The sequence below is a fragment of the Topomyia yanbarensis genome, chromosome 1, assembly GCF_030247195.1.
Source record: "Topomyia yanbarensis strain Yona2022 chromosome 1, ASM3024719v1, whole genome shotgun sequence".
NCBI lineage: Eukaryota > Metazoa > Arthropoda > Insecta > Diptera > Culicidae > Topomyia > Topomyia yanbarensis.
Window position 1 is genome coordinate 44,250,495 of NC_080670.1, and position 15,705 is coordinate 44,266,199.

The 15,705-nt window shown below is 37.9% G+C and overlaps 1 protein-coding gene across 1 annotated transcript in view; it reads right to left on the reverse strand.

The window, feature by feature from the left end:
• The window catches only part of LOC131677481 (uncharacterized), a 452,688-nt gene that overhangs the window by 340,174 nt on the left and 96,809 nt on the right, over nucleotides 1–15,705 (reverse strand). Inside the window, exon 2 of the mRNA XM_058957315.1 lies at nucleotides 14,090–15,199. Within this exon, the coding sequence (XP_058813298.1) occupies nucleotides 14,090–14,261 (172 nt within the window). The 5' untranslated portion in view covers nucleotides 14,262–15,199. The remainder of the gene's footprint in view (nucleotides 1–14,089; nucleotides 15,200–15,705) is intronic.

Here is a 15,705-nt window from a genome sequence, read left to right on the forward strand (position 1 = left end):
CTGTGACAGGGAAACTTTTCCGTACTTGCGACAAAAACGGTCCAAAATCTGTTAGCCATCAATTTTATGCAAGTTGTGAAAAATGTTCCACTTTATTGCTCTGTTCACTAGAAATGGAAGGGGGAAGAATCGGATGGCAAGGAAAAGTTTCCCGTAAATATGGGTTTCGAAAAAAAGTGTACGGTTTTTGTGGGACAGCAGACGACATCCTCTTCTTCCTGTTCTCATGTGCACAGTTTGGGGCGAAGAGTCACCAGTTGTGATAGATAAAAGTTAAACGCAACAGTGGAAGGTCAGTGCGAAAGGAGCTGGAATAAAGGGACAACTTTTACGATGATAGTCGCGGGAGTACAATCCAATCTATTGAAATTCATTCACACTATAGCGTTTCTGATTTGCAACTAAGTATAAGGGATAGGCTATTATGCTAGTCGAATCATAAGGGGAGGTTCTCATTCAAAATTTTCAAAAGTTTGGTTTTTTTCTTTGCCTTTTTTGAAAGGTATAATTGTCTACTAAATTGTGTAAAATGGGTTTTTCGATCCGCGCATCAAATAAGTTTCTACAGGCTATTATTCGAAGCGGCGCCCTGGTCGCCATGGACGCTCTCGGCTCAAGACGCGTACATCAAGTAGAAACCTTTTCATGGCATTATGAACGTACCCAGAATGCTTCGCGTTGCACTGTACTTGCGTACAGGTCTCGAGAACGTATTTCACGGTTTGATCAGTAGAGACATCGCAGACTAATCGTGACTTACCAAACAACCATAGAAAACGGTGAAAAATTAAAAAATTGATCATAATTGTTAAAGTCACATTTTAGTCCCTCGCATTGAATTCACCATTTTTTTTTTTTGATATATTAACTCAAACTCGTGTTTAAAAATCACAAAACCTTTTTTTCGATTTTGGCTGAAGCATCATTTATTTTTTTTAGTAAGGGTGCCCCATATTGGATCGGCCATTTTGAATTTTGAAAAATTGACTGAGATTCGAAATCAGCGATGTCCTAAACCCATAATTCTATATAATTGTTACAAAACATTCTACCACGTATAATTCATTGATGTCAAAGAGAAAGTTACAAGAAATGTTATGGGACTTTTGAAAAGCCTATTGTTGTTGATGGAGAAACGCGAATAACTTATGAAAAGGTCGTAATGAAACAAAAGAATTGTGTTGTTAAAGCAAAATTCAAAATATCTCGAGAACTACTACATTTCCGAAAATTTTTGTTATCAGCATTTTGATTTAAAATGGTGTTTAGAATCATTTTCAAAAAGAAAATTGTATTTTCGCAAAGAGTATGAATTATAAAAAGATGTCAAAAGTTGTTGTTTGGAAAACTTTTTTATTGAAAACTTCTCCATGATCCAAGTACACTGTAAAAGTTTCTTTTACGTCTTTAAAATGATAAAGGGTGTACTCCATTAGGCATAAATACGTTAGGCATACGGACGATTGGCATACGTACGTTAGGCATAATGGACGTTAGGCATAAAGACGTTTGGCATAATGGACGATTGGCATAATGGACGATTGGCATAACGTTTGGCATAAATTATCATATTGAAGCATCCTTTAAGGAAATGACTTTTTGATGGTGACACCCTCGGGTGGTAAGAGCGCAAATGTTTGAAATTTTTTGAATTAATCTGGAATCTGATAAATTTATTCTATTTTATTCTATTCTATATACTTCAAGAAATCTTTACTCAAATAAATGATGCAGAACGAATGAACATCAAATGAATAAATTGCACATCTCTAAAATAGGCTAAATACTCTTGTTTAAAATCAGTCTATTTTGTATTAAACTATGAATAAAGCACATCAACCCCTTCATGCCAATGTTGTACGTAAAGAACAACGTTTTTTAGCTGCTTTAGGCAGAATTTACTCACAAAAATAACGAAAACCAGTAACTGGAACTATTAGAACTTAGAACTGAAGTTATTGCTGTTAGTCTGATATAACTTTACTGGAGCAGTATCACCAGAGATATTGACAGTTGCCGTTGATAAATGACATTTTGATATATCTTCATTATTTTCCATTGTTATTGAAAACTGCTAAACTCGTAGAATATAGAACAGTCACAATTTTCTAGGAGAATTGTGTTGAGCACTGGAAGGTAAATATTGAGCAGCTTCCAGCACTACGAAAGAAGCATCTTTTAAAGCGAGTTTTTCGTGTTTCTTGAACCATGTGAAGGTTAACTTAGATTAGTTCTTCATGCGTGCAAGGTGTCATTGTCCAAGAAGAAAATATATAACCTAGAAGAACAGTTCATGAAAGAAAGAATGATGCATTTTATTATTCATTCAACGAATATAGAAATATTGCTGGTTCCATACTGATTATCTCCCATATTCTTAAACACAGTGACTGTATTCTCGAAGCCTTCACAACTAGAACTAGGGAAACTCTTTGATGTGAGAGAGTTTATTCCTGTACTGTGATGAGTTACCGAAACGAAAAAGGTATCGTCATTGTTCATTTGTCATTTTTTTGTTAACAACCTATTGAGTCAATTTGTTAAATGTTGTAATAGCATTTAATAAGCAAAGGACCAGATGGTGAACTATATTTTTCAATATTAAGAGTCATAGCACTCAAGGGAGAGCAAGGAGTTGAAGGAAGAAAGTTTAGAAAAGCGTGAAAAAAATCATATGAGCAAGCTTAGAGTTTCCCGGCGACTTAAGCCTCTGTCTGCTACCGCAGGAGTCAGGATCTTTTGGCATTAGAAATGCGAATCACCTGAGTCTGCTGCATGTCTGGACGAGCGTAAAGTAACTTTGTATTTCATGCTGTCGGAACCGATCTTCAACTCCTTGCTCTCCCTTGAGTACTATGGCTCTTAATATTGAAAAATATACTTCGCCTTCCAGTCCCTTGCCAATTAAGTGCCGTTACAACAGTCTGTTTATTATTTAGCTTTTTTTTAAATATTTAGATGCAACTGTATTGGTAATACATCTAAAAGACTAAAAATTTGCTTGTATCAAAACTGAAGAGATATTTTCTTCATCTCGTCTACAGAAAAATAGAAAAAAAAAGCTCTACACTTGTAGGAGTTAATTATCTCGCGTAGTATTTTTCATTTTGGAGTCTCTCGCTAGAGTAATGCGAAGGTATGGTATAGCAAAGCGTAATTTTTCCAAACCTGAAAAAACAAGCCAAATCTCTATCGAAAGCCTTGCGATTATTTTTATATTTTTGTAAATTATGCCTATGGTCCATTTTACCTAACGTACATTATGCCAATCGTCCATTATGCCTAACGTACTTATGCCTAACGTATTTATGCCAAACGTCGCGCATCCAATGATAAACATTAGATTTTTGACATTTTGTGATGGGGTCGCAAATAATTTTTAAAAGGGTATAATAACATGAATTAACTGTTTTTGTTGGAACAAAATTCCAAATATATTGAAAACTATCGCATAATGCATTTTGATTTAAAACGATACTTAAAATTAAATTCTGTAATAAAATTGCAGTTTTGTATGTTAATTCGCATGAAATTTTAAAACATGCATAAAGTTATTGTTAGAAAAACATTTATACCGATAAGTTCATTCAACACATTCAATATATATCTTTTCACTTTAGGTTTTTGACTAAATATAAAAAAAATAGTTTTTTTTGCAATTTGAATTTTTAACACAAATTTTTGTTTTCGTGAAAAATGACACATTTTTTCAGTGCATATTTTTTCGTGCAGAAATATTCATTCCCTGTAACTCGTTCTCAGATAGTTTTGTTATATAAAATACAGTAATCGAACAAAATTTTGAAATTAATGCACTTAGAAATGTATACGCCCTTTTGAAAATGTTCTCTTGCATCAAAATATTGCAATTGTCAGAAAAAAACTTTCGTTCGAATTCGAATGGTCATATTTTGTGGTCAGCCGGTTTCTCATGGAATCCCTCTATTGGTACCAGTTAAATGATGACGAACGTATTTTCTTGCATTGATGATATAGCAGTGTTGTTCTATTTTAATTGTTTTAAGATAAACATTACATAGTTTCACAAAAAGTTTAATTCCAGATGGTAAGAAAACACTTGTTCTTTCGTTTGACACCAAAGCATTCAGTCGAACTCGATATTTTATTGCGAATTATTGAGATCTGGAATTATTTTTGTATTGTTGAGGTTAGGTTCGTTGTTCTAGATACGGGAAATGTTTGCCTAGAAATTGGATTTATCAGCGGATAACCTCGACTGTCGATAACTGCACTTTTTAATTCAGTGATTTTCGTCTTTCATGCTTTTTTATCGAGATTTCAATCTCTGAATTTCATTTTAGTATAAACTGAAACCGGAAGAATGAATTCATAACGATGTATCAAGAAATTTATTATCTAAATATTTTTCAGAGGTAGGAAACACATTTTCTTCATCAATATTACTTTTCATTAGGAAAAATAACATTTAATTATAATATTGATTGAGTTTGTAAAATACAACATTTACTTTCAGATGCGTTTTGACAGATGAATATAAAAACATTATCATTACACATTACATCATTACAATGTCTTGTGATCTACAGCCAGCGCGAATAGCCTACTTCATCCCAAATAACAATTTAAGTTTTATAGCACGCTACAAGTGCAATCTAAGTTTTATCAGTGGCTATAAAACTACCATAAAACCTCAATTATTATTAGGGCATATTATGTATAGAGAGCAACTCATGCCAATCAACAAATCGCTTGAGTGATGTTTATACACTCAATTTTCTACGCGGGGATATGTGCGCGTCAAAAACCACGTTAATTCAAAAACCCGTGTAACAAGAGACTTCAGTGTATTATAAACCCGGCGTGTAACAGTGACTCGTGGGTTGTTAATAGGCTTGAACGGAAAGTTAGATTGGTCAACAGATTTAGATTCAGTGACGTATCGTCTACCTGTTCAACCCGTGCCAGCCCATAAAACACTCCCACACCAACACTATCTAATTTCTCTCATGTGCAGTGATTTGCGGCTGGTACGTATATTTGCTGAGATATATCTTCTCTCGCTCTGCCTGCTCATTAAGATTTCTGATAGCTCATTTACAACCACAGATGCAAAATCAAACCAAAGGAGTTTGGTTTGTTTGTCTAACGAAATACCTAACCTCAAACGGTTTTAGTAGTGCATTTTTTTTTGTTTTACTCACGAAATAATTCGGCACCGTTTCTTTTTTAACGGGAGTAGAAAGGTCAATTGCGCTTCGATGATGTACATGTAGTGGTAGGTAGTGGTGCAATATGAAGAGAAAAAAAGGTGGGAACATTTGACGGTTTTGAGTATATTAGTTTTATACTTGCAAAATTAAGTATGGCGTCCGGGGCCCTTGAAGTAAACATAAACATCCGAACGAGCATCCTGATTCTTTGGCACACGATGAAAAATGAGAAAAGGCCGAGCTTCACCTCGTGTCTACCGATTCGGACACTTGGGGACACTTTTTACCTCGAAAATATCGATTAAAATAATTATGATCAAACCGAAAAAAAAAACTTATGGCTACGGAAAGGCCCTCTCACGAGCGGATCCAGAAAAAAACATTCCGAGGGGGTCCGAAATTTCGATTTTGTAATGTTCATTGTACAATTCGTAATACGTAATGACCTTATTTAATAAAAATCAATTTTGGAGCTCGAATCTGGTGTGGAATGATTTTGAGTTGTTGTTTATTTGTGTCTTTAACCTCTGTGGGTCATTCGCCATTATTTTGGGTTGGTGTAATAACAAATCATTTCACAAAAAATGTATATGGTACTGGTTGTAAAAAGCTTCATTGCACAAACGCCAGTGGGAAAACTCGATATTCAATTCGCTTTCGACAGTTTCTGATTTAGACCCGCCCTGTGTGAGTGCGGGATAAAAGGTTTGCTGCAACTTTTGACATGCTTTCTGCAGATTTGGGAACGGCTATTGTCAGCTAATCGTTCTTTGATGTGAAGGCAGGTCGGTGAGGGCCATTATGTAGCTTTGTTATGGGGGAATATCGCTGGTACGTGTTTTATTGGTCATTTCATTTGCTTTATATGATTTTAAGTTTAAAACGGATTAAAATGGAAGTTATTTTAAAAATTTTCAACATGTTTAAAAATTTCGGAGGGGGTCCGGACCCCCAAGACCCTCCCCCTGGATCCGCCACTGTATCCTCTTGTTTTTTCGGCTTCATCGAAGAAAAATAACAACCGCACTCACACAAAGAAAAAAATGTCCACATATGTATCCGCCTTAGTAGGGGTAGGCGCACCCGCGTTTAGCACGGTGTATATTAGAGTGGCTCGCGATTGTATGGGAAAACTCCAAAATGATTTAAACTAGCGGGTACAGCACTTTTTGAGTTCCTTTTGTGGTCCCAAATGCCTGTGCAAAATTTGGTAGCGATTGGTTGCTTCCCGGGTTTGCGCATTGCGTTCAAAGTTTGTATGGGATTTTATATGGGGAAATTATTTGGCATTTACGTTAATAAAGATTGCTATTTCACTGAATATGAAAAACCAGCTTCTTAAACTATAGTTCAAACCTTCATTAACAACTTTGTCGAAGACCATGCTACGAGTTTTCAAAAAATTGTTATAACGATTTTAAAACTTATGATAAAATACAACATAAACATCTTGATTGTTCTGTATTAGGCATTCCACAAGACGTTTGTTTGACAATTGAGCGGTAGGTTTTGTCTGCTCCTGCGGACAGGAAACCCGTCTGACAAATATCTGTCAATGCTCCGAATCGTTTGAAATTGGATCGAATCGACGATTTTGTCGGACATCACGTCCTCCCGAGAAATTGAGAAATAAGAGGAGGGGGGGTTATCAATCTACGTCATTATCTATAGGGGGTTTAGAGCTTTGTGACAAAATGCTATGAAGGAGGAGAGCGGTTACAAAAAAGCTGCGTCATTTATGGACGAACCCTAAGACTTCATGCGAAAATTGAAGATGACCATGTTCATTGAAATCTTCCCTATAGAACCACACCAGTTTACCATACATACTGTGGTTTTAAACTGTGAAGCCCCGTTCCAATTTTTTTTTCAGAAAGTTTTTTACCTGGGGTTTCCCAAGATCCCAAACTTTTACCACAATGTTATTTTCTGATCCCAAATGTTTTTGTTTCGCTGTGTAATTAAAGAACATGGTATGGAAAACAAAAACAAAGACTTAAGTTTGGATTGTAAATTCTCTTGCGTCAAGTCCCTCTGCCTAGTATTTCAATTTACCGAAAACATAATGCCGGATCATTAAAAAAACTTATTTAGTCTAAAAAAATTATATATTGTTGTGATATTCAGTGTGTAGAAGTATCCAACAAGCTAATTTTTTACCGTAAGCTTACCAAGATTTTAAATATGGATCGTCAGTTGCAAACAATGAGCGACTTATTAGGTACATGCATTGGGTTTTTTTTGGGAATGGCTCCCTGTCAAAATCACTCACTACAATTGCAGACGAGCTGGGAAATGTCATCCACTAAAAAACTGATTAATCCACTTGTAGCGGAGTGGGTTCCGATTATGATATTGAGTGTACGGTTCAGATGATCGCGTGGAAACGAACGTTTACATGTTCGTGCTATAGACCGCGTTCATAAATTCGAAAGGACCAGTACCGGCACGTTATATCTTTGCGATATCGCAAGTGTAGGTATTTGTAGATGATCGCAATTGCATGATCTCGTTTGTGATATGGTTTACATTATCGCGCAGGAACGAGTGTTTGTATGTTAACTGATTTGATCGCGTGGGAGTTTGTATGATACATTTGTTAAAATCTAAGTAATTTCTGTTGTATTAATCGCTCGATTTCCTATGTACACGTATTCGCGATAGCTTTAGAAAGTTCGCACGGGACGCGATTCTAATGTTTTATTTTGACTGCACGATTCGGATGCTAAAAGAAAGTGAATTAACCCGTATTACTAGATTATCCTGAAATGGGGGACTGAAACCTGTTATCTAGTGTGTATGGCCGTAATTGATCCGACTGAAGGTGTAATCGTTTGTATGTTCGCGTACCCATTCAAATATTTGCGCGCCATCATTCTGATGCTTAAGTTTGTGTGCATGGTTCAGACCACGTTGGCGCTTGAGATCGCGTTGTTAAATTCGTAAGTGCTAATAGGTCTAACCATTGGTATGATTTTATGATTTCGAGATCGTGGGTATGCGTGAATGATTAATTTTATATTATCGCGAAAGGCTCGAGTGTTTGGGTAATATTGTGCGCGATCTTTTCATCCAGTGGAGATTTATATGCTTAGCAAGCTAGCGCATTTGTAATTTTGCGTGTACTATTGTGTTTCTATGCCACTCATGATCGCGTATTTGTCCCATTTTCTGTAGAATTTCCTATCTTTATGGGACTGATTTGCGATCATAGGTAGTACAACCGTGCGGTCCATTGGATATTCCTGTGCGCTTGTGAGTGTTCGCATGAGTGTGTGTGTGTCCATATATATTGCGAATCAATATTATCGCCGAGAAGGAATCAAAGCACAAAAAAGAAATTAGAATTAGCATTCATTCAGTGGAGGCTCGATTGATAAACGACTCGTTTACTACAATATATTTTACTACAATATATTATATTAGAGAATTAATTTAGACATCATGACAATCATACTCAGAACGGCAATAATAGAAATGACAAGAAATATTTCCAGTACTAGCACCTACCTTAGCTTACCCCACAGCATGCACCCTCAATTTGAAAATATCATCTAAATAAATAGTTCTTTCTCCGCTCAAATTCTCAGTTTTCCTTAGGCAAAGCAGTCATTCCATTTGTCGTGTGTGAGAATGTCATCGTAACAAATTTGCGCTCTACACGAAATTGATCATCGGAAACAGGGCCGACGGAACACCTTTTTCCCGAGTGGGTAGTAAGATTCGAAGTGATTTCTCCTCGTACTGACGAAAGTTCAGATACGGTGTGTGTAAGTAAAAATGAAAATTCCTTGATAATATCTGGTGGCTATTTGGAAACACTCTTTGTTAACAGGGCTGTTTGTCCGACGGCTCAGCGAAAATGTGTTTGTTGAATATTATCACCCAAAATCCAACGGGCATGTTTCCATTACTTTTGGGTATGATTCTATTGCCTTTTTGGTAACAGACCACGCAATTGCGCATTGCGGTATTAAACTCATATTACCGTAAAGGTAGTAACGGTGGAATGACGATGTAGGATAATTCGGTCGATTTCTATAATAGTATTAGTATCGAGTGAAAGCAGCCGGAGTTCTGGCAGATTTCTACCCAAATTCAGGCCGGAAACTGCACCAATTTTCGCAGAAATAGACGAAGTTACGGATTTTTCAGAGGGTAACTTGGATAGCGAAAGAAAAATTTTAGACATTTTACGGATCCGGCCTAGTTTCTGGATCCGACACAGCTCCCGATCTGGAGCAGTTCCCAAATTTGGACCTTCCGGATCTGGATCAGCTTCCAGATCTGGGCTAGTTCCCGATCCGGACCAGTTTCCGGATCCGGACAAGTTCCCGAATCTGGACCAATACCCGATAATGGACCAGTCCCTGGATCTAGCCCATCCCCTCTTCCCCTTATCAGGTCAGGACTTGAACCTGGGCCAGATTTGGTGCTTAGATCCAGACAAGAGTCTGGATCCGGACTCTCGGATCGGATACGTGGATCCAAACTATATGTCTTGCTTTCCGTACATGACGGGAAGGACTGTTAATGTTTGGTGCAGTCGCTACCTTGCTGTTGATGTTCGTGATAGAAAAAAAAATCAATTTAACTACGACCGAAATACCCCACCACTGTTCCGAGTCGGCTTTTTTTTCTGACTGTGCTTTGAAGCTAGCTGAGTGTGAGCCGATGGGTATCTCCGGCGACCGACATCCTTTCAGGCTTGTGGAGGTCGATTTGAATATTTCTCCGATGGCAAAAATAATACCAATAAGTCTCATTTTCGATACAAATTATATCTAGTGCAACCGGCACCCGGATGGTCTACTTCCGGACCAAAGACAAGCCATTTAACGCCATCGATAAATCGAGTTATCTAACTAAACAACAATCGACCGTGTACAAAAAAGTATTTTGTCTGCGTACCCGCCTGGGAAGTAGAGATTGATGGTGTAGTCTCCGAGAAGGACCTTGATTGCAAAATAGGGGGTGGCTCCTTCCAGATCCCCGTGCTTCAGTCAGTGTAAATTGTGGTATGCAAGCAATTGTGTTCAGTAAAAATCGAGGAGTATTAGAAAACTTATTTTCCATCAGCCTCATTTCAAGCCTTTCGCCAGATTTGTTCTTCCAAAATTTGTTCTTTTGAACGGGGCTCGTCTACTTGTTCGCCTTTTTGTAACCCGGGGCATGAACTGAAGAACCCATTGTAGAAATAAGGCACTGTGGAAAATTCGAAGAGGATCAAGACTTTGGCTCCTGGTCTCGGAAAGTCTACATGGGACATCCAAAACTTCAAGTGTCTCTATATTTCAGTTATTCTATTTTTCTAGGTTTACTTCTGATCTTCCTCAATTTTAGCATTATTCTCCACGGCCAATAACAATATTGAGGAGCGTTTTAAGGATCAAAACGTGCTATTATATCTATCGGATTAGCCTTTGCTCGGTACCAGATATTGAAGTTGTCGCTTGTTAAATCTTTCCATATACATAGCACCTCAACTTGTTCGAGAAGATTTCAACTCCCATGGCATGTCATGGGGTTGTCTTCATGCTGATAACCGATCTATCCTACTGCATGATATTCGCGACAATTTCAGTATGACCATCTTGAATACAGTGGAAATGACATAAATGCCTACCAGCGCGGCCAAGTGCCTTAGATTTATCGTTGCACTCTACCGCATAAGTGTTCCCATTGATTCAAAGAGCTGTTATATCCGAAACAATCGAATCAAAATGAAAAATTCCTCCGGTGACAGAGTGCAACGTTTTGACTGGCTTGTTTTTCTACACTGAGATTAAAGGTCAAACAAAACGAATACCTGGCGCGAACAATCGTGAACGGTTTCTGACTCCGTTGTGGGCAGAGAGTGCTCAGAGTTGTATGCGTCAGATCGCCCATTTTTTCCGAATATACGCGATGTTAGACACGCAAATAAAAAACTTGATGTAAAGTGAAAAAACGAGGTTATTGGCACCGGTTCGTCAACGGATTAACGAGAGAAACAATATTTCGTCTAGCAGCTGGACCCTACGTCGTATACTCGATTCGACCATTGATCGGAATACACGGAACTAAGAATTCACATTCAAATGATAGACGTTTCGCGATGAAATTTTTATAAAGTATATAAACGTAATAATTCTTCTTCAAACACACAAATTTATCTGAGAGAAAAGATACTCGCGCTAAGCATTTTCCCCACAAAACTTATGGTTTTATATTTACCTACGACCATGTCTACATCGTTACAGTTCCAAGTAGGCGCTTCGATCGATGGAGCATGGAAAGCATTCCTAATTTTCCCGGAGAGAATATGGGCGATCCTAGATTCTGTATATTGAAATCGTTCTGGATTTCCTGATACAAATATTAGTTTGAGTTCATTCGCATTGATCTATTCCGGATAATAAGAAAAGTCACATTTAGATTAGAATGGTAATGAGAAGGTGGACGCTTAGGCATTAGAAGGTAATATTTGTGAAACATCGCGCAGCTTTAACGATTTTTTCAGTTAGATTTAGAGTTAGAGAACGCTCGAAAATTGGCAAATTTTGTGGGATAATGGAAGTTTAGGAATCCCAAAGGCATCAGACAACCTTGGTTAAAAAGGATGGATGAACGTCGTTACTTCCTTCGGGTGGCATCTCGGATCATGTCCAATCATTATACATTGAATGCGCATCTCCGGCGTATTGGGGTCGTAAAGAGCGTTCTCTGCGCTGGCGGTGACGGCTATCGCGATATTAAACATGTTGTCTGGTCGTGCGCCAAGTGTTCTACACACCAAAAAAAAACTAAATTTTACCGTTGAGGTATTTCGAAATTTACCACAATCTAACAAACCGTAATTGACGAAATATAACCGTGTTATGTTTAATTTGACATGAAAGATGTACTTTCCAAACGCAATGCCATAAAATTATACATTTGAAACAAACGCCATATGTGGAGTAAAATTACGACACTCGTAAAATTGAACGACATGTTAAATTAAAATCAAATGTAAAACTATTTCATTTTAGATGCTCGTATAGTCATGGTCAACAAGAGACGTAAATTTACACGATTTTCTAGTTGTGTAGTGCCAGATCTGCGTTAAACGAATCCCTTCGGCCTGTTTCGAGATATGCTGGCTATCCTCCAAATTTATTTATATCTACTCTTTTGGTTGATTTACTAACAGGTACCCGCAAATGTAATCCCAAGAGTTCCAAGCGGATCCAAGGAGGCCAGTTGGCGATCCGGTTCATGATGTCCTGATAGTGATCTTCCGTTTGCAACCAGGCTACAAGTTTAATTTCTTTTTTTCCTTATCATTTTTCTCTGATTGTTCCCTGATACGGTCTCTGCTACTGATGTTGGGATCAACAATCTTTTGCCTTCCTTATACAAAGTCTACTGATTATCTAGTGATCAGAGTTAAAAATAATCGAAGCTCTTTGTTGACGGCTGAAAATGAACCTGTTGCGACTCGCGGTGAATAGAAAAAATATTCATTCAACTATCCATCTTATTCATTCAGTTGAATATCGTACAATATATTCATTACACTAATTATCTAGGAAAATATTTTTAAATGTCGATAAAGCATATGAAACAATAATCATCATCACTTACATTGTGCCAGGGCCTACTTTGATGCGTTTGATTCGTTGCTGCACGGTCGCTTCGTGTAATAATCGGAGACGAATGAAAATCTGCATGGATGAATGGGCGGTTTGTTCGTTTGACGTTTTCAGCTGCGTCACTGAACATTGAAAATGAATGCGGCTGAATATGATCAATTTTCATTCAATGAATTTGAATATTTTTAACTCTGCTAGTGATTGTTTCTCTTTGCTTCAATTTTTAATCAAATGATTATTCATGTTAAAAAATTACAAATTGTTTGTATTGTCCTAAAAAATATTTCTAACTGCCATCCTATAGTCTGAATAAAATTGCATATTAATTTTTTTTGTCTATCGATCTGAACTCATTGTTTTAAGATGTAGATGTGTCAAAATGTATTTCCATGAGTATAAATATAATAAATAATTCCAAATTTCAAACAAATCTTAATTATTCTCAACATTTTTAAGTTGAAAAGCAAAGAAATTTGTACCTGAATAAAAAAAAATCCAATTATTTTACATCGAGGATTTCCAGCGCAAGATTTTTGTGTCAAAAAAACACATACGTGGTTAAGCTCAGGTTTTGATTTGTTCCAAACTTTCGAGTGGGTAATTCCCCCCTCGGTAATTTTCGAGTGGGTAGTACTACCATACTACCCACGCATTCTGCCGGCCCTGATCGGAAAGTCAATTGAGCTAACACCTACCTAAATCCGTGATAATTTAAAAAACTTATTTCATCAGACTCAGGGTTTTGACCATTGATAAAAATCTCACTAAATATACTACATTGACAAGTTATACGTTGTTATACTACGCTGGAAATCAATCATACCTTTTATTTTTACATCAATTCCGCATCAATAACGATCGCAAGAAATGCTCGCGGTTGTGACATGCAATTTCAGCTGCAAACCTAACCGCTAAACCGCATTGCCACTGGGTTGTAAAATAATGCTATGTTGGGATATTTGAGGGCAATTTCACCATACACCACTCCGGCTGAAATGCATGTAAAACATTTGCAAAAAAAGGCAACAAAAACTTCATCAAAAATCACCTTGCGTGGTTTCATTGTAAAATTGTTCATTCGACTAGTTGGTGTGATAGGAGCGAAATTACGGGAAAATCAGATAGGCTGTATGGGAAACCGCAACACAACTACCATCGTAAAACCGAAACGCGAATTGCTTTTGTCGAGAACTGTCTGTTATCATCTGCTAGCATGAGTTGAAATAATCGATACTTAACCAGTTGAAGTTATTGTTTAAAAAAAAATCATTCCCAACTTACCACAATTAGCAATTATTTGAAGCAGAATACCGATGCTGATGAACCGCCGAAAAACGCTGCTCCCACTACTCCGCCAAATGTCACTGTCCCGCTGATGAAACATTTCGCCAAAGGTCGAATTCCACTGCATTACTTTACACGGGACGCATCCAATTGAAATCACCACTCTCATTAATTTTTATTCACCAAAAATTCTCTCACGTTTCACACGTTTTATTGCTTGTTAGCACTTACTTTACACTTTTCCCATAATGATTAGCCGGAGCCGGTAGGATTGAGTTGTTTAACCATTAATTTTTAATTGCCCCCCTCGAACGCAGCTGGCATCCCGAAAGCAGAAGCTACTAAACCATCCTCACAGTCTCTCCGTCATGATTGAACCCACCCTAAGAGCTAGTGGGCGTTGAAAATGCTATGGAAACTACTCTTTAATGGTTTCAAGATTTTTATAGATCTCCCCGCCTGCTGATCGTTCCATCAGAGCTGAGTAAACAACTTCCTCCGCCACCTCGCTGCGCCGTCACATTCACTGGTTTCGTACGGTAGGTGCGTTTTCCATTTCCCCCTAAAACGAAACGGTTGATCCTTCTTCTGTTTTTATGCTCCCAACAGAACGGTCTGTGTTTGTGTTTACATGCTCTTCGAACTACACCCGTTCCACCCGCACTTGACTGAACGGCGGGTCTGTTAGTGTTTTGATTCCCCTGTCGCCTCTATTAGGCCTATCGTGTCGCCACTTTCAGACGGACAGATGCACACATACGGCACACTTTCGAACTCTTCGCTCCAGGCTTCCAGTGAATGCTTGTTTTTATTTTTGCTCTTCCCTCTGCACTGAGACCCCGTTTATGACATTATTCACACTGTTGTTCCCCGCTCTGTGGTAGATTCATAAATATTTTTCTAATTACATATGCTCCCTTGGATGTCGCAGCAAATGCTTTAGTTGTTCTGAGGCGACACGCTTCACGAGCCCCCGTCTGCTAGCTGACAGCGAGATGACGTGACGTGACGTGATGCTGTCCGGATTCTACGCCGAAGGGTGGATGCCGGGTGGCTGTGCGAAGGAAGTACGCCGGTTGAGCATCAGGAAGCTGAATAAACAAATCGCTGAAAGTGGATAAGAAGAGACGAAAAATATGACGTTAGTCGGGGTTGAAAGAATTTCTAGCTAATTTTCAACGGGATAATGATTTAAAGATCGTTTGAAAGTGGTCGACAGTGTTTAAGCTGTTGCCGGGAAAGGTTATGGAAGGATTGCAAAATATGGTTCAATACCAATTGATTGACGACATTACCACAGACTAACAAACATAACACTCAAACTCAATGCTTCGCCTGCTTTAACGGTCATTTTAAAAATATTTGTAGTTGGAACTGTGACCGCATTTGCAATGATGGCGCCACTGATATATGAACACAAGCATGCGGTGATTGACCACTGATGAAAAATTGTTCCCAAACCTGATGGATAACCCACTAGCAAATTAGTGTTTAGGACCTAATGGAGCTAATGTTCCGGGGAAATTGGCGGATCAATTTTATTTTTGAGAAATTTCTTCATAGTGTTATGTCTGTTAGTATGTGGTATTACCACAGACTAACAGACATAACAC